General features: G+C 48.4%; 1 protein-coding gene across 6 annotated transcripts in view; it reads right to left on the minus strand.

Annotated features, from left to right (window-relative positions):
• TBC1D22A (TBC1 domain family member 22A) overlaps positions 1-20,325 on the minus strand; it is a 397,174-nt gene that overhangs the window by 276,754 nt on the left and 100,095 nt on the right. For all 6 annotated transcript variants that reach the window (XM_037846180.1, XM_037846182.1, XM_037846181.1 and 3 more), the window contains 3 exons: positions 19,391-19,461; positions 9,510-9,638; positions 5,699-5,761 (listed from right to left, as the gene is read on the minus strand). In XM_037846180.1, coding sequence (XP_037702108.1) covers positions 5,699-5,761; positions 9,510-9,638; positions 19,391-19,461 — 263 coding nt within the window. The remainder of the gene's footprint in view (positions 1-5,698; positions 5,762-9,509; positions 9,639-19,390; positions 19,462-20,325) is intronic.

The raw sequence follows: 20,325 nt of genomic DNA on the forward strand, positions 1-20,325 counted from the left end.
GAGAGCTAGAGGCAACAGCTGCAGCAGCAGCAGGAGCAGCCCAGAGGGGGCCATGGCTGAGGCAGACCTCGGGGTAACAGAAGGCCCCACGGGGCACCCAGCCCTCCTGTTCTGCTAAATCGTGCCGGGATTCCAAACGCCATTCCGCGAGCACTGGACTCCTCAGGCCTTCCACACGCACCCTCACTCAGCAAACAGCTCCACCTCCACCTCCTCTACTCGGGTTTGGACGTGAATTTTAGGGGGAAAGGAACAGCAAAAGAGAGCTCTTCTACTTAAAACAGTTGAAAGACTTCTATTCTCGTGTAAGAGTTTAGTATCCCTTGGTCAGGTTAGAACTGATGGAAGGTTCCTGAATTCTGTGCTGTGCAAAAAGTGCCTAGGATGAGTTAGCGGGCCATGGACGTCTCATGGAAGAGGCACACACAGAGTGAAGGCACAAAGAAGCCCATCGGAACCACATGTGGAAGCACAAAGAAGCCCATCAGAACCACACGCAGAAGCACGAAGGAGCCCATCGGAACCACATGTGGAAGCACAAAGGAGCCCATCAGAACCACACGCGGAAGCACAAAGGAGCCCATCAGAACCACATGTGGAAGCAGGATGGAGCCATCGGAACCACACACGGAAGCATGAGAGAGCCATCGGAACCACACGCAGAAGCACAACGGAGCCATCGGAACCACACAGAAACGGCAGTCGCCTGCTGACCGTCACTCTCACCCCAGCCCACCCAGAGGGATGGCTGCAGAGTCACAGCTAAAGGAGGGTGCCAGGCTGGTTTCAGAGAATACAATTTCTAGAAATGGTTTTAAGATACTACAGACCTTGAAAAGGCAACAAGGCTGAACCCAGACATGCTCCCCACCCAGACCCCCTAAGCTGCCCAGGAAAGGAGCCCCCAGGCACCCGAGAAACGCTCCTGCTCTTGCTTGAGTAGGGGGCAGGAAGAAGACAGGGAGCAGGCACCGGCCGCGGAGCTGGGTCCCCTCGTGGGCTCAAAGGTCGGATGAAGGGGCCTCTCAGGAGCCAGGCCCGAGCCCAGAGGCTCTTCTCCATCCCACGCTTCTATGCAGAAGATGCATTTTGGGGGCCGCGTGTCGGGGGCCGGGGGGCGAAGGAGATGCTTCGGGTGGTGGAGGGGTCTCTCCTTAAACCAGCAAAGCTACCAACTGAGACCTCAGCTCACCATCCATTCCGAAAAGAAGAAACATCGCTAAAACAATCTTATTGAAATGCAAGCACGTTTCCTAGGAGGATTACATACCTTCAAATATTGCTGATGTAAATCACATTTTAAAAGTATTAATGCTAATCAACAATAAGCCTTTAACAGTTTACAAGCGCTTTTTTCTTATTTTATGGATGTTGCTTCATTTGACCCTCACCCAGCCCTGAGATACACAAGACAACACTCCATGTCTGCAGCAGGGAAGCAAAAGCTGGGCCCAGGCGGTGGGGAGACTTGTCCAGGGACCGTGCCAGGTGCGTGGCTCTGTGACCCCACCACCCTCTCTTGGGAAAGGCAGACCATGAGGACAAAACCACTCACTGACACGTGCCTCTAGACAATGCTTCTCTGTATAATTCTGAGTGGGTTTAACTTTCCATGGGTGAGAACACACCGCACCACCACCACCACCACCACCCAGCTCCCCATGACTTCTGTGGGACTCTGTGCTGCAGAGCGGCCTGCTGTGTGAGCATGCTGCGATTTACTTATCCGTTCTCCATTTGGTGGGCACTTCATTTCTTTCCACAGGTTCTACAGTTGGCCAATGCTACCGGAAACGGCTCCTCTGGGAGCTCCCATGGGTCTGTCTGAGGAAAGGTGGTGGCTGGGACTGGCTGCAGGGCCACAGGTGCACGCGTGGTTAACGTCACTGCAAACACCAGACTGTTCCCCAGAGCGGAGACGTGGAGCCCCTCCCACTGTCACAGGAGGGGAGTGGCCAACGCATGCACAGTCGGCGGCGTCCTGGCCCTGCTTTCCACGGCGGCAGCGGCGGCCTGGGTAAGACGTGCTGCTCGCTGTGGCCCCACTTTGCACCTCCTGCTCACCAGTGAGGCTGAGCATCTTTCCATCTATTTATGTGGCCTTAGATTAGGAGGTTTTTTTCTAAAGTGACTGTTCCAATTTTCTGTCCATTTGGCAGAGGAGAAGGGGAAGGGTGGTAGGCTGTAAGTCTTTTTGTTAGTGATTTTAAAATTCATTCACAAATTCTGGAATTTGTAAACCATACGATAAGCAAAATCTCCCACTTTGTGGTTTACTTTTTCACTTTTTGAAAGTCTTTGGATGAAAGGAAGCTTTTCATAATAATGCCGTGCATCTTATCCATCTCTATCTGTAAGGCCTGTTTTCTGCATATGTCCCAAGAACCCCTGCCCTGAGATCCTGCAGATACTCCTGTCTGATGGGAGGAAGGGGTGGAATTCCATTTTTCCACATGTGAACGTGAACACCTCTCTCCCCAGGTCTCCATCTGACCTGTACTTTATCCATATCCTCTGTGGTCTGCTTCCAACTTCCCTGGACTGTCCCTCTGTCCTCCTGCATATCCCTGCACCGATACGTGGAACACGAACTGTTACAGCTGGAGGAGAAGTCCTTCACATGGGTAGGGTAAGTCCCATCTTATTCCTTATTGCCTTGGCTACTCTTGACCTCTTTGCAGACAGACACACACACACATACACACAAATACTGCAATTCTTGTGTCAAGTGTCATTTAAAATTCCAGTTGGGATTTTAATTGGTTAGCACTAAATTAATAGAATAATTTGGGGGAAGAATTAACATGTTCATGATACAGAATCTTTCTATCCATGAACATAACTCTCCATGTAAAGAAGAGTAGACTGAAAGTTAATGAGTTGACCTTAAAATGGTGAATTTTATGCTAAGTAATTAATATCTCAATTAAAAAAGAACTAATAAGTTAATTATTTAACTTACAATGCTTTGTTGTTGAAATACAACCACAAAATAAAGCTAAGTAGAAGTAAAGAAACAAAGGTAAATTAATGAAATCGATAACACAAAGGCTCAACAAAGCCACCAACATCCTTCTAGTAACTGCTTTAACTGAATCCCCCAAATTCTGAGTCTCTGAAGGTGAGATTTATTATGGGAGGGATACCACGATTTCAACACTTTCCTAAAGCTCATCATTTCATTTCCAGCCCACACAAGGCTGTGCCCAAATGGTCCCCTCCCAGTGCTCTGCCAGCAGGCCTGAGCCCAGCCCTCCCTAGAGGCCCTGACAGCCCGGGGCCTGGAAAGGACCCGCCTCTCCAGGACAGCCAAGGAGAGCTGCCTGGGAAAGCACACAAGAGAGACAACCTGCTGGAGCAGGGGATCCCCCCTGCCCAGCAGGACCCAAGTCCAAGCAGGCCCCCCCGCCAGCAGCCAACGTGGAGGCCCAGGCCCACCCTCCAAGTCAAGGACCCAGGAGAGCAGCTCTTCAGGCAGTGAGTCGAGGGGCAGGCGCAAGCATGCACCAAGGTCTTGTGGCAGACTCTATTTTCCATTAAAAATACAAATTAAAAGAGGTTATGATACAGTATCTCTTGTTTTCCAGATAAAATAAGCACAACTATTGAAAAGGACAATCAAAAGAGAAGTAACTCAAGATGGGTACTTCTGTTGAAAACTAATTCTCCCCTTTTGTGTTCTTTAATCTAGAAGTACTCTTGCGTTAACAAGCCTGGATTACTTTTTTTAACAAATTTACTGCACAGACAAGATGTCAAAGTTTAAAAGTGCATTTACTGGAGCAATTAAGATGCAAAGCAAAATATTTCAGACAATAAGAAAAAGCAGTTTTAAAAAGATACCAGTTACAATAGCAACAAAAGATGTAATAACTAAGAAAAAATCTAATAAAACTATCTATGAGATCCTTTATGGAAAAAAATTTAAAACTTCACTGAAAGGCATTTAAAATGGCCTAAAAATGGAAAGAGAGCATGCTCATGAAAATGAAGATTAAATTTCATAAAGATGTAAATTCTCCCAAACTTAATTAGCAGGACGTGGCATTAAGGCAAGACAACCTGAACAACGGGACAACACAGATCTGTGCATAAGTGAAAATGGCCTCTCCTTTTGGTGGAGAAACGAGACGGAGCCAGCCCATGGTGCTGGAACTGACGGGTGCTCAGCCGAGGAAAAGTGAGAAAAACCGAACTGGATTCCAACCTCAAACCATAAACAACTCTCAGTTACAGATGTATTAAAGACGCGTGAAAGGCAAAACGTGAACACTCTCAGATGAAGGTGAGCGTGCCTTCGTGCCCTGAGCACGAAGCTTTCCTGAGTAAAGCCTATCGGTGCTCACCTTAGAAGAGCAGACTGGCGAGTTCAACTACACTAAAATGAGGAACTTCTGATCATCAAAAGCCACTGAGCAGAACATAAGAAACAAGCCACAGAGTGGGAAAGATATTTACAACATATAAGCTGACAAAGAATTAGAATCCCTGACAGATAGAGGACCCCAAAATCTAAAATAGAAGATCAGAAACCCAAAAGAAAGATGGATCAAAAAAGACAAACAAGCACGTCACAGGAGAGGCGACACAGAAGAGGCCCCAAATCGAGGGAAAGATGGCCGGCTTCACTACAGACCAGGGGCCTGAAAGTTATGGCCACAGCAAGAACATCCCAAAAAGTCAAGCAGGAAGGAGCCGAGTGCATGGAGAACTGGGAGTCAGAGGTGCGCCAACACTCTGAGAACTTAAATTAGCACGGCCTTGCTCCAAAACATTTAAAATCATCTTGGAAGCAAGGCCACAGCTCAACCCCCACACGAGGTCCTGGAGACACTCCTGCCATGGGCACCTGCACTCGGTGCAGGGGTCTCCTAATGCCCCCCCGTCCCAAGCCTCCAACAGGAGACGGAAAAGAAATGTGGGATTTCTAAAGAGTGGACTGCCACACACCCAGACATGACAGTGCCTCAGCTCCACCACATGCGAAGTAAACAATACACTGTCTTCTTAGTGAGGCATGATGTACTATTGCCTCAAAGAAAAGCAAGAAAATCACAGACTCACAGACATCAAAGGTAAGAGAATGGTCATCCGTTGGGAGAGGGAGCAGCAAGTGAGGGGGAGAACACAGGGAGAGGGAGGAGGAGAATGCAGAGGGGGGAGAACACGGGGGGGAGAACACAGGGAGAGAGAGGAGAATGCAGGGAGAGGGGGGCAGAACACAGGGTGGGGAGAACACAGGGAGAGGGGGGAGAATGCAGAGAGGGGAGAACGTGGAGTGGGGGGAACGCAGGGCGGCGGGGGGCGCAGAGCGGGGGGGGGGGTGCAGGACACAGGGTGGGAGAAGGGAGAACCCAGAGGCAGCATCACCGGTGCTGGGCAGGCTCCAGGTCAACAGCGTTTGTGCGGGGAGCACGGTGGGATTCTCGTCCAAGCTAAGGCCCACACACCCACACTCGCACACACATATATTACACACACCCCTTTGGGCGCATCACTTTCACACAGTGAGCAGATGTAAGCATAACTGGCGATTCCCGCTGGGCATCATCTCTCCGAGGACCTGCGCCCCACCCCTAGACTTGCTTCTGGGTGAAGCCCCTGCCTGCAGCCAGCTGCCTCGCTGTGTCATCAGCACCCCTCACTCCCAGAAAAGGGGACACCCCCACAGCAGGGACTCCCACACGGTGGCTCTTACCTCTGTCACTTTGGGTTGAAGGATCAACGCTTCGGGGCCCATCCGGGGGATGTCTATGTGGATCTAGGGATGCAAGGGGAAGAGGAATTTACTTTCAAGGCTGATAAAGTCATTGCAAGATAATGATTAAAATGGCAGCATTTAATGGCAGAAACGAATTTACTTCAGGTCCTGATCTGTTCTCTCTCTGAAGATACTAATTCTCTATCTTATCGAACCCTCCTCCTTCTGAGGCGTCTAAAGCATGTTCCGTCTGATCGCGGCCTGCGGTGCTGGAATGACAGGCTTGCCTGGCACGTCCCCGGCGCGACAGTGGTTGCTGCACGACGAGGGCAGAGCAGGCCCTCAGCCATTTGGGAACATAATCCATAGCAATTAGTAAACATTGATGTTCAGCCTCTGACACAGGGGGCAATTCAAGTACATCGATAGTGTACACGGTTTCCTGTGACAGCTTCTTCTTGGAACACGGGCCACACTTTTCTCCACTCCACAAAGCCCTTGGGGAATCAAGGACACCTTTCAAAGGGAGCACTGGAAAATCTATTGTCCAGCTAATTCCTGTTGACCACCGTCTCACATCCGAGTCATAATAAAGTTCCCGACACTGCAGAGTAATACGGTTGTGGGTTCAGGAAGCAACCAAACTAGAAAGTTCCAGGCCTGAGCTGGCATCACAGGCTGGCTCACAGCATCCCACAAAAACTCCCCACCAGCCAGCACTGACACCTTTCCCCTTTACCCAGGAAAGGGACCCAAACGTGCTAAGGAGGCGTGCACATCTCATGCCGAAAGAGCCTCCTCAAGTTGGGTAAGTTCCACACAGTCCCCGCAAATGACCGCAGAGGATTCTACCCCCCAGCCGATGTGGGATTTGTTCTCGTCCTTCACTTAAGAGCACAAAGGCCTTATGCAAACCACACGTGCTCTGGAACTCGGCCTCCTCGACTACAAAATGTCTGCCCTGCATCCTTCGACCAGTCACTGGTGATGGGCAGATAAGATTAGAGACTGAAAGCCTAGAGAACTCTCCGCTGGTTGAAGGCTCTTAGATGTGTGGACTCTTTTCCATTTTAGGAGCTTCCTGCCTTAAACTGTTCCTCAGGTGAGAACCTGAAACCCACAGCATTTTGGTGGCACATGAGGCTGAGGGAGGAGAGGAGACTGTTCAGTGAGAGAAACAAACAGGGGCCAGAAGCTGGCAGACGAACGTGCTCAGGGCACACGGAATGAAAGGAAATGGAAAGGGCAGGAAAGAGAAGTTGGAGAGGTAAAGAGATGGCATCAGAAGGAATACAAGAAAGTAACTACCCTCAAATTCTCTGAGGAACAGGTAAGAACCAAGTAGCTCAGGAAGCACAGGCATCCAGGACGTGTTCCGAGTGAGACCTGGCAGGAGCGCGTGAAAAGGACATAAGAACACTTCACACCGGCGGGCAGAGGGCTCCAGCCAACCAGGGGCGGGCCTGGGCACGGGGCCTGGGCACGGGGGGCTGGGGAGCCTGTCCTCAGAGCACTCTGCCCACCCAAGGACACCCGCCTGGGCACACGTCAGCCCCTGCACGTGGTCTTGACACTCCTGCAGGGCAGGAGGCAGGTGTGACCCCCTCTGTGTGCCCAGCGCCCAGCACCAGCCGCTCAGCCCGTGGATACTAAACACACAGGGCAGAGTCCCCACAAGAGCCAGGTCAGGCCGTTCTCACCAGCCCAAGGGTAAGGAGATGCGATGTGACAGATGGAGCCAGCCTGCTGGGCGGACAGAACGGTGTGTGCCCCCACCACACGCACAGCGGGCAGACAGAACCATGTGTGCCCCCACTACCAGGCGTGTGGCAAGCCAGGAGGAAGAAGGCCGCGATAGCTGCTGCTGTGGCTGCACTCCCATGTCAGCCTGGCTGGGTTCTAGTGCCCAGCTGGTGGGTCAGCAAGCACTGGCCCAACTGCCACTGTGCGGGTGTGGCGTGGATTTAAAGCATCACTACGCTGCTTCCATCTGTGGCAGATTCCGTCTACAATTAACTGAGGAGATGCCTTCAGCCACGAGCAACATCTTATCCAGTCAGCTGAAGGCCTTAAAGGCAGAAGTGAGGATGTCAGGGTCAGAGGGAGAATGTTCATCTCACTTCAGGAGCCAGCTTCTCCTGGGGAATTCACCGTCACCTTTATCAGGGCTCCCAACCTGCAGCTTCTCCTGGGGACTTCAACGTCACCTCCACGTTTCCAATGTGCAGCCTGCCCTATGGAATCTGGACTTCCCAATCTCCACAGTCATGTGAGCTGATCCCTATAACAAAGCTCTTGACAGCTACACGTGTACAGCCTGTCGGTTCTGTGTCTACAGAGAACCTGGACGAATACTGTCAGGTAGAAGGGACCTAGAGAGGGAAACCACACCAGATGAACCTTTAACTATGACCAACTCTGTGCACTTTTGACATAACACCTTCAGCAAAAGATTAGACAAAATTCTCAGGAAGAGGCAAAAACTAACCGGCACATGCCACAGCCACACACACCCTCATCTCCCCGCTGGTCCCCACCACAGGGCGAGTGGGCCGCACTCCTGGGGTCAGGCGCCTGGTCAGGTTCAAGAACCAGAACCAACATCCGTGAGCTGTGAGTGGGCAGCAGGGAGACACCAGGTTCCCCGAGCCTGAAATCGGGCTGGCTCTGCCCTGCCCTGCAGCCTGAAATGGCAATGGCTAGAAAGCTCCAAGCACATTTCAAAGAAGCAGGTTTTCCAGCCATCAAAGCATTCACACAGAGAGGAAAGACTACCACGTTTAAACTGTTCAGTTACATTAATATAGAAATATTTGGGGATTTCACAATAATATAGAAGCTTTTTATTACCTTTCACAGTCACTTAATAAAGATGTGTGCCACCTGTTCTTAATTACTTTCCCTTAAGAAATTCATCATAGCACAGAGCTTGGTAAGTCTCACAGAGAGATGCTAGTGCCCCTCTACAAGTCTTTTTCTGGAATGAAAACACATCAACTACTTGTTGAAAACAAGACCAAATATACCATTCCTAAAAGGTAAATGGGGGGGGGGAGATACAGGTTATCTAGTATCTTCTAACCAAACCCAAATTCCATTTGCATCTCCAGTTTGGTTTCCCAGAGGTCAAGGTCAACCCGGTGTGGCCAGGGGTCACACACTCCAGGGCCAGGAGGCCCACAGCAACCTTTTGCTAAACCTTTTGTTTCACTGCAGCGCAAGCCATTTTGAATGTTCACATATTACAAAGAGAACGAAAATTATAAAGTCCTCAAAGAGCTATTCCAAAAGCACGTTCTGGATGCACTGTGAACTGTTAAGTCAATTTTGAGTATTTTTCCCGTTATGCACACCGTCTGTCAACTGATGAAGAAACCATAATCACACCCACTTTGTGTTAAATGAAGCGCTGTCTGCGATCTAAACCACACGCCACTGACCCTGGAGCACAGCGCCCACTGCCGCCCAGGGCGACCGAGGGGAATGCCCCTCCTGCCCACAGGGACAGCTCTGCTCCTCTGGAGCAGCTCGCTCCTTCCGCTCAATCCACAGGAGACACGTCTCCCAGGGGCAGCCCACCAGCCACTGTTAGCGGGAGCCCAGGTATGTGTTTCATAACTCCAATGGAAAACACCCTCTTTGCTTTTGTAGACGGAAGAAGAGGTGAGCAAGGCACGACTGTTACAGGAAATTCACCATTATTTGTTTTCAAATCTATTTATTAATGTTCCAATCAGGGATGTGCTACATAAACTACGGCCTTCTAGGTATTTCAAGTAACATACGAAAAAAGAAAAAGGATTCCCACCTGTCTATATGTATCTTGATGAACTTCATCATTCCTAGAATCATAATAGTGCTCAATAAAAGCAAAATATTCTTTTTGTTTTCTCTGGAGAGTGGCCGGTCTTCGGTCTACATTGGCAGGAAGGTAACCCTGGGTGAGAAAGGAAAAAACAGTATATACAGTTACTGCTAACTCATGGAGTCTCCAATAAAAGCATGAAATTAAAAGGCTCACATCTGAAATGAGCTGGGTGTTCTGAAACGCAATAGAGTGGAGCAGACCTAGGGAAAACCAGCCTGCTGCTCACCCCATCTCCACCCACTAAAGGTCCAGGCCTCGGGTGTCGGCAGCCCTCACCGAACCCATCGACCTTACTCACTGCCACACAAAGACACAGACTGCAATCCTGGCATCAGGTTGTATCTAATACTCCCCTAAAGCAGGATTTAGATGTGCAACGAACCCCTTTTCCAAAAGTCTAAGACACCATGAAGAACCCAAAGGCCTGTAGAGTCTTATAACCAGAAACAAAATTAAAAGTACACACACACTTAAATATAAAACTCACTTAGGCAAATCTGCATCTTTCTCCAAAGATTTCTGGGCTTTGGGGCAGCTGCAGTCCCCAGACATAAAGTAGATTCAGATGCAGATGGCACGAGCCAGCACAGTTTGGCCATGAGCAGCCCAGACTCTAGGGACAGACTGCCTGGTGTTCAGTTTCTATGTTCTGATTTTTTAAATCAACATTATTTACATATAATTTATAAAATAAAATGCGCAGATTTTAAGAAAATAGTTCAATGAGTCTCAACAAATGTATACAGCTAGGTAACCACAACCCCCAAGAAGATACAGGACACTTCCATCACCCCAGAAAATCCTGGGTGCTCTCTGCGGTCAATCCCCAGCCCTCCCTCATCATGGGTTAGAGCCACCTGTCCTGGAACATCACATGGATGGAATCATTTAGTGTGGACGCTGCCGTGCAAGGCTTCTTTCAACAGTGTGAGGCTTCCAAGAGCCGTGCAAGTTGTTGCATTGCTTGGCAGCTAATTCCTTTTAGTTGCTGTGTAATAGTCCACCATATGAAAATACCAGTTTATTAGGCCATCCTTGTTGAGGTACCTTTGGGTGGTTTCCAGCTTGGAGCTTGTGATAGATTTTCTACCAAATAAACATCTCTTCCTTCGGTCCCACACAGAAGTTGAACTTTTAAAATGCACTCAATATCATCCTTTACCCTTCAGTCTGATTTACCTTAGTCCTAACCAAGTCTATTTTTTTCATATCTCTAATTGGCCAGGTGATAGTGCCCAGGTGTCTGGTCAAGCAAGCACTGGCCTAACAGTTAGTGCAAGGACATTTGTGGCTGGTTAATAAACCAGAAGGCTGGTTTATTAAATCATCAATTGGCTGCAGCTGTGACTGATGATGGTCAACGAAGGACGTATCTTCCATAACAAGAGGATTCATTCAGCTGGATTTAATTCAATCAGCTGAAGACTTTTAAGGGAGAAGATAGAAGACCTTCATTTCTTCTTCAGCTGGCCAGCGAAGCATTTCCTGAGGAGTTCACTGAAGTTGTCAGTTCACTCCTGAGGAGTTCATCGAACACGTTCATCGAAGTTGCCCGTTTGTTTCCTGAGGAGCTCATCGAACGTCTTCACTGGAGTTGCCAGTTTGCTGCCTGCCCTACAGAATTTGGACCTATGCATACTCACAGTTGCGTGAGACACTTTTATAAAATCTTATATTTATAGGTATCTCTTGTTGATTCTGTTTCCCTAGAGAACCCTGAGAGCTATTATGAAAAAAGCTTGTTATAAATATTCACGTACAAGATTTTTTGTGGACATACCTTTGACTTCTCATGTCTAAATATATACCTAGGAATAGAATTACCGGGTCATAGTGTAGGTGTATGTTTAGTTTTCTAAGGAACTGTCAGATCTTTCTCCAAAGAATTTATACCTTTTTACATTCCAACCAACAATGTATGAAAATTCCAGTTATTCCACATTTTCTCTGACACTTAGCATTGTCAATCTCTTAAACAGAGGCCATTCTATTGGGAGTGATTTTAATTAGCATTCCCTAATAACTAATGATGTGTGGCACTTTTCCATGTGCTCATTTGCCATCACACCTATTCTTTGGTGATATCTCTTTTGCCCATTTTTAATCGGGTTATCTTCTTATTTTTTAATTTTATGAGTCTTTTATATATCTAGAATGTTTTATATATTCTAGACACAAGTCTTTTTTCTCAAATATATGTATTAAGAATTTATTCTCCTGGTCTGTGGCTTGACTTTTGATTTTCTGAATGGTATTGCAAACAGCAGAAATTTTATATTTTCATAGAGGCCAATTTATAAATTTTTCTTTCACTAGAGTTTTTGGTGTCCTGGATAAGAAATATTTCCTCCTAGCTTGTTTCTTAGAAGCTGTGAAGCTTTACTTGGCCAAGCTTGTCTCAGCCTAAAGTGTCTCCCGAGTGATCACTTCCGCAAAGCTTGAACTGACACCCAGAGGTGCGGCTGGTCGCACGGAGCTGCCTCAAGCCCGCCCAGCACTGGGTCAGCCACCGGCAGGCACACAGACTTGGAGTGGGTGAGTGAGTGAATGAACGAGCAAGTATATCCCATATGGTGCGCTTTGCCTTTTAATGTGCTTCTGCATCTGTAGTAGACATCACTGTGCTTGCCACTAAATGTCTATTCGTCCTTTATTAAAGGAAGGTCCTGTGGGAACCACATCTCCCTAGTCTCAGCCCATGTAGTCTGGGTACCTAATCCCCTCCCTTAGCTCAGAGTGTCTCTTGACTAAATCATCCACTGGCCACAGTGACTGATAGGTTCAGGAGTAAAGAGGTGACCCAGCACAGGCACAAAATCAGGCCTAAGGCTTTTCTTTGCTGTTGGTCGTAAATCAAAGAGAATGTGCAGTCTGGAGCTATGGCAGCCACCCTGTGACCATGAGGGGAACAGTGAGTTGCAAGTCTGCCATGAAGACCTGGCTTCGAGGAGAACCGAGTCCAGAGAACTGCCAAGTCTTGATGATGAATTCAGAGGCAGAACCCAGCTAGGTCTCTTCAGTGGTGTGAGCAAATAAAACATATCCCTTTTTATTTTTTTACCTAAGGCCTTTCTATTAGCATTGATTCTGTATTATAAATCATACCATCACACACCTGTTTTAGCACATTTGGATCACACCATTTAAATTTCCTTTTCATAAGCATGTATTGAAATATAACATACACATAAAAAAGTGTACAAAAAAGAGAATGTGAATTATCACAAATTGAACACACCCACCTAACTACCACTCAGGTGAAAAACTAGACCACAACTGTCTCAGAAGTCCTGACGAGCCCTCCCAACCACTGTCCTCTACCTCTTCTCAGAGGCAACCATTTGCCTGCTGCTAACACCAAGGATTCACATTGTCTATTTCTGAATTTTATATGTGGAATCATTTTTTCTTTCTGGCTGCTTTCACTTAAGGTAATGTTTGAAAGATTCACTCCTGTCATAACACATAACAGTAGTTCATTTTCACCGTTGCATGGTATTTCGATGTATAAAATTCCCATTATTCATGGGTCCATTCTACTGCTGACAGACATCCGGGTTGTTTCCAATTTCTGCTATAAACACTCTTATAGCTGACTTTTATGGCACATGATATGGAATTCTGTAGGGTATATTCTTGGGCTGGAACTGCCACGTAGGCATATCTTTGACAGATTTTGCAAAAGAGTTTTCCAAGTGATTATACCAATTTACGCACCCAGCAAAAGTGTTTAAGAGTTCCCACCGCTCTATGTCCTTGTCAACACTTAGCATTGTCAATTTTTTTTTATTTTAGCCATTCTGATGGGTTTATAGCAGTTTCTATTTGAATACAGTTTTCATTTACATTTCCCAGAAGACTAATGAGGTTGAGCAGCCTTTGAATGTTCTCTTCTGTGAAGACAGTTTTCTCCCGGTCACCTTTTCTTACTGATCTGCAGGCATTTGATCTGCATTCTGCATGGGAGCCCTGTTGCAAATCTCCCCCTCCTTCCTGTGGCGTGCCTTTTCACCCTCTCAACAATGCCTTTTAGTGACAAGAAGTCCCGTCTGTAATACAGCCCAATCTATTCGTCTTTTCTTTCGTGGTTAGTCCTTTTCATGTTCTTTTTAGGAAAATCTTCATTGTCCAACACTCATTCTGAGCTTGCATATTCCATTTAAAATTCATGACTATATTCCTAATGTCATTAAATATTATTCTAAAACAGGGGGCAACAAACCACAGCCGGCCCCGTTTCCGTAAATAAAACTTCACCGGAACCCAGGCATGCTCGTCTGAGCACATGTCGCTTCTGGCTGCTTCCCCCCTGCAGCGGCGGTGCTGGGTGGTTGCAACAGGGACCGGCTGACCCACGGGGCTCCAATCTCCATCCTCTTGCCCTTTACAGAAAAAGTGTGCCAGCCCCTGCTGCAACCGTCAGTCTCCGTGGCTGCACAGCCCTCTAGCACGTGTATAATTTATCTAGCCTTTTTCCTGTTTCTGAGCATTTTGGGTTTTTATTATTTCCAATAGTACAGTATTCTAAAATACATGGCAGTGAACAATATCTGAGTCTTTCCTTAGGTAAAATTCCTGCAGCAGAAGTGTTAGCTCAAAGGGGTACCTGGTATTTTCAAGGTTCCTGACACATTATTTCCAAGTAATTTACACCCCCAGCCTTGGGCAGGGGCCCAGTGCCACTGCCCTTTGCCCCGGGGAGAGGGTTCGGGTGACAGTGACGCACGGGGAAGGGGCACATGGAACACGAAGACCTGGGCGCAGCCACAGTGCTGGGTGGAGGCAAAGTGAAGGCACAAGTCTGGAGGGCAAAGATCCTATCACGGAGGAACATGGTAGCTGTTCCCGTGTGCTTCTACTTCCTGATACAATGAGAGAATACAAATATAGCAAAGGACATTTTTTTCATGTAATAATTATTAGTGCCTTTAACCCTAGTCCTCCCTATGTACAGATGAGGATAGAAAGTTGAGTTAACATGCCCGAAGTCACCCAGGAGGATGGGAAACTGGGGCCATACCCCATCACACCCAAAGTGGGTCACAGCCCTGGGTTCAGGGAAGGGCTGGAGAGGAAAATGCCTGCACTGACCTTTGAAAATTAAACATGAGTGAGCGGCCCTGCAGGGTTCAGCCTAACTTTGTTTTCATGGTGGAAAATACCGACGTGGAGAGGCACACACAGAACAAATGCCCTCAGGACAGCCGCAGAGCTGTGTAGAGCATGCAGGAAAACGTGTCCAAGCTGGCACCGGGCGAGGTACAAAACCGAGCCTGGCCGACGAGCACGGAGACGTGCGGAGCAGCCAGGCAGAGGCTGCCCTGGGTGCCGGGTGGGGAAGCCCGGCCTTGGGGTGCCATAGGCAGACTGACACCCAGAGCGTGCGGTGCCACCACAGGTTTCTGAGTAAACAAAGGATTTCCAGAAATTCTTCTTATTCCCAAACTTTAACGTACCGAAACACAAATTCTAAGAGGCAAGAACGTCAAAATCAGAACGTGGGCAATTAAAAACCCCACACACACTCCTGACATTCCCATTCCTAAAGGAAAATACACATATGCAAGTTGAGGCCTTTAGATAATTAAGCAAGACTAGAAATTATGCAAATGAGATATATACAAGTATGCAATGAATTTTAAATGACAGAACTACAGAAAACTTAATTGCAGTATTAGCATGCTATAAAAACACTAATCATCAACGTAAAACAATGCTTGCATCTACTCACATCTAAATTGTCCTGGTGACACAAAAATCAAATTGTCCCTCCCACTGTGCTCATAAGCAAACCCACCTCAGCACACAGAAAGAAGGAAAGACGGTACTGGAGTTTTGCTTACCATTGTTAACCATTAGACTCAAAGCCTAAATGTTAAATGTTTAATTCATTTTTGCTCAGTGTTTCTGAACTACTTGTTTTTAAAAAGAGCCAAAAATACAACTTTTCTGCAGCTCTAATGTTTAAAAAGTTATTGTACAGCTTGCATGGAATTCAAATGTGAAAGAGCATTACTGGTGGCCTAACGGCATGTTCTAGAGCAGAGTCCGTGTTAGATCTTCTCAAGGGCCATGCTCATCTTTCTTCATTCAAGTGGCATCTCCTACAGGTCAATTAACAACAGAGCTCTCCAAGACCATCAGGACAACGGCAGTGACAAATCATGAACATCCTGGAGAAAAGTCATGAGTCTCCCAGGCCTTGAAATAGATTCATATGGAAGCACAGCCTTGGTGATTTGTCTTTTTAAACTGGACAAATGATAAAATTCCTCTCAGATTCGGCAGTTCAACCCTTAACATCTTGATACTGGACCTGCAGTGACCCTCTCGTTCCCTGGCCCCTCTGGGTAGCACATGCCTGTCCCTGTCCACTTAGCCCCCTCTCTCCTCCCCAGCTCAGATGCTGCCACAGGGCCCCTCCACCCAGGCGTGTGTGGGCTTCAGTGGGTTCATGCTGCCCGGTAAGCATGGCTGATTTCCCAGCTGGCTCAGGTGTGCCCGTCCCTGTCCCACGTGCAGCTGGAGCTTCTGGGGACAGCAGTGGGCCCCAGCCCTGGGCACACATCAGAGCCCCCAACTCCAGGGCACACAGCTCCCAGGCTCCTCTAGGCTCTGCAGGTGATACAAACGTGCAGCCTGAGTTGAAGAGAAAGGACACGTGCCCACCACGTCTTTCTGCCCATCCAGGGTCAGCACCCCACAGCCCCTACGCTCATAGCCCTCAACCCTGGGTGCATACAGGAACCAGCCCAGATCCTGTGTGTGTTTCCGATTTGCTTCGTGGGGCCCAGGCCTCAAGATCCATCAGAGCCCCCCAGGGTTCTAATGGGAAGCTGGGGTAAAAGCCTCTGACTGAGAAAACAGCTGAGGGGCAGTGAGACAGGGGAGGCCCCCGCTGTGCTCCCCCCACCCTGGAGTGAGCACTTCGCAGCCTTCCTGGGGACCACAGGCTGGCTCCTGGCCTAGAGCAGGTGGGCAGGAAAGGCCAGCCAGGGCAGGGCCGAGCCACCAGCATCACGGAGCCCCGCTGCCCAGGGCTCTGGCGACAGAGCATGCTCCTCTCCTCCCCTGCTCTGCAGGCCCCAGGAGAGGCAGGGCTGGGGTCTTTTTCCCTCCCTGCTATTGCCAGAAGCCAACCCAGACCCACAACACACAAAGAGCTCTCTGAACATCACTGAATGAAAGGACAAGCAGACAAGTGCCGTCCGAGAGGCACTCCTTGTGCTCTTCTTCCGAAACCTGGCCTCATCACCTCCCTCTCAGGCTCCCAGCGCCCCAGGCTCCCCGCCCCTCCCCACATCCAAAGGGCACCTATCGGTTCCTGCATGAGCCCACTCACCTCAGCCCTGCTCCCGCCTGTCCCTGTCCCATCCACACTGCAACCCCCACCTCCCCGATCCAGAGAACCCCGGCCTGGCTTTCAGGATCCCCATCGGCACCCCACCCTCGCCAGGAGGCCAGGCCTGGCATCCTCCTCAGTGTGAAGTGCCCTCAAGTCACCCTGCCTCTGGGGTGCTCCTCTCAGGAGGACAGGCTGTGCTTCCTGATCCTGACTGTACTTCTTACTCATCGGTCAGCCCAAGCCTAAGAGAGCACCCAAAGTGACTGCACACATCTCTGGACCTCAAGCCAGCAAGTCCCACCCCCATCCCCTCCTCTCCACGTCCCCATCGCCTCGCAGACTCAACCCGTCCTCCAGGAGGTGGGAACAGCAGGCCTTCAACACTGAGGCCACCCACACACGGCCACCACTTCGCCCCTCCTGTGTCCGTACATCCCACAACCAGTGTTCACCAAACCGCACGTCATGGCCCCTCTGCGAGCCTGCAGCCTGACTCCTCCTGTGTCCCAGGCAGAGGGTCCACGCCATCAAGGCAGGCTGGAGGAATACAGGTGCCGGGAACACCTGATTCTCCTTCCCCTGCATTCCCAGCATCCATGCCACGGCCCCTGCACACCTCGTCCCACCCCCTTCCACAGCCAGTGACGGGGGCCCGTATGTTATCTGCCCCATCTGCTCCGCTCTCCACCAAATCCCAAAGTTTCCAAGTCAATTGTTGTGCAGCACATATTAGGATGACTGTTCCAGTTTGCTAGATAAGCCGTTACACAAAACACCAGAAATGGATTGGCTTTTATAAAGGAGATTTGCTAGGTTACAAATTTACACTTCTGAGGCCATAAAAGTGTCCAAACTAAGGCATCAACAAGAGGACACCGTCACTGAAGAAAGACCGATGTGTCCAGAACATCTCTGTCATCTGGGAAGGCATGTGGTCTGCGTCTGCTGGTCCTTTGCTCCCGTGTTCTGATTTCAAAATGGCTTTCTCCAAAATGTCTCTGGGCTTCTGTCTCTCTTAGCTTCTCTCTCTCAGCCCTGTGTATCCTTGCTTGTTCTCCCTGGGCGTTTTTCTCTAAGCATCTGGGGGTCCTCTCTTAGCTTCTCCAGGGCAAACCCTGGCCCTCATCTCTTAGCTTAGCATCTCCAAACATCCTTCTGTCTGCATCTCCAAGCGTCTGGTTTCAACAGCTGTCTCCAAAATGTCTCCGGATGTTTTCTCCCTAAGTGTCTCTGAGCTCTCTTCAAAATGTCTGCCTTTCATCCTCTCACAGAGGACACAAGTAAACTAATTAAGACCCACCTTGAATGGGTGGGGGTCACAGCTCCATGGAAATTATCTAATCAAAAGGTCCCACCCACAATAGGCCTGCCCCCACAAGATTGCATTAAAGAACATAGTCTTTCCTGGGGTACCTAACCATTTCAAACCGGCACAATGACTAAACCATGAACTGAAGAGATGGAGAAAAACAATAGTACAAAATAATTAGCATTAGACTTTCCACCTAGAAGCAGCACATCCTTAATAAAAATGAAGCATACAGCCTATCTTAGAGGACACTGAAAAAACTGGGAAAAAAACATTTAAAATACAAAACAAAAATATAAGCAGTTGCAGCAGGCCTAATTTTAATTGCAGGAGAACATTTAATCAATAAATATTCACTGCTCCGAGCTGCATCTGCATTTAGGATTACAAGGCGCTAAGCTGCAAATTTATTAGGACTCATTAGCAAGAAAGAGTCTTTTAAACACGGAAAGTCAGACCCGATTTAGAGTAAACACTTAGAGTTCCCTATTGATTTCATTCTAAAAATAATAAAAAGGGAAAAGAGAAGAAAGCTGTCTATAAACTATTCTAAAATGTTAGCAGGCCCCAGCCACCGCAGCCCCCTCCCAACACTAAGCCAGGATGACGTACGTGAGGGCATGCCGGGGCCACCCCCCACCCAGGCCACCCTTGTGAGGGGCTTCCAGGCAGGCAACTTAGTGCTAGGGCTGAAAAAGCTCAGAACTCCACCTCCATCACAATATCACAAATTACTTCCAAACTCTTACCTTTTTTTTACTAACATCATTACTTCTAATATTAAAAAAAAAAACAACACACACAAAACCCACACACCTTGTTCAAACATATTTCCCTGTCATTAATTCCTCAGGGTTGAAATTATCCTCTCTGCTGAAAACCTTCAACACCACAGGTTTGAAAATAACACAGAGATTTTTAAATAATAAAATCAGAGAAAAAAGAATACAGCTGCCATAAATTATTACTTATCCTCATTTTCTGCCAGCCTTGTCAAACCAAGCTTGAAATTAAGCAAAGAATGGAAACTGTCACCACGGCTGAGGCAAAGGGCTTTATCTGCACGGCGCCGACAGCATACATGCTGGGGCCGCGCTCGCTGGGCCCTGCTCCGCCCGTCCCACCTCAGGAAGAGCTCCCCGGCAAGCAGGCACGAGGGGGACTTACTGAGAGAAGCTTCCACGTCATGGGACGGACAGACTTAGGGATTCCGGACCAGCTCAACTTCCGTAGTTCCTCTGTTGACATAAAAAAAAGACAAGGACAAACAGGATTACCAAAGGCCAGCAAGCTTCCCCCAGTGTACGTGTGGTCCCTAGAGCCGCCCTGGGCCAGGTAAGGCCCACCAGAGCTTACTCCTGCAAGCAGTGACCGTGCAGAGGACCCCGGCCCCTCCACCCCCCTCCCTCCTCTCCGCCCCGGCCTCCCCACCACGGGCTCCACCTCCACGAGTTCTCCTTTCTTCTATCCTGTCTCTCCCCCCCCAATCATTTACTGTTTAAGAATTTCCTCAACACTTGTTTTTGAAAGAAATTATGGTATGGAGATACAATTAATTACAGAGAATTAATTAAAGACAGGGCCACACGGTGCACATCTAGGGCAAGTCAACAAGGTTTTTCCAGACGCACGCAGGCCAGAAGGTGGGAAAGCCCGAGCAGAGCGGACAGAGCCTGGAACCTCCTCCAGGCAGGCCAGGGCCCAGCAGGGATGGGCTGAGGACTGGGCACCCTGGATTTCCTCAGACCCTGGTGTCCCCTTGCTCACCCCAAATGGCCAGAGAATTCATTTCAATTTGCAGGTACATCAACACTCAACCAACCCCACTGAAGACAAAGCAACTTGCTTCTTTTCTTTAATTTAGGAATCCTCTATTAGGTTTTCTTCTAACAACTAGGAGCTAATGATTAATACTAGGAATAAAATAATGATTAAAGAGAAGACTTTGGTATTATAATCAGCAAAATACAAAGTCTTGACAGCTAATCTTTTTCCAATTGCTAAAGTCTAAGTAAAATAAGTACAGAATAGTTGGGCAACAGTACCCGTAGCAACTTGCATTTTACAGCAATTTCAGAGAACATCAAAACTTCCCCAGTCCC

This window comes from Choloepus didactylus, chromosome 8 (genome assembly GCF_015220235.1).
Source record: "Choloepus didactylus isolate mChoDid1 chromosome 8, mChoDid1.pri, whole genome shotgun sequence".
Lineage (NCBI taxonomy): Eukaryota > Metazoa > Chordata > Mammalia > Pilosa > Megalonychidae > Choloepus > Choloepus didactylus.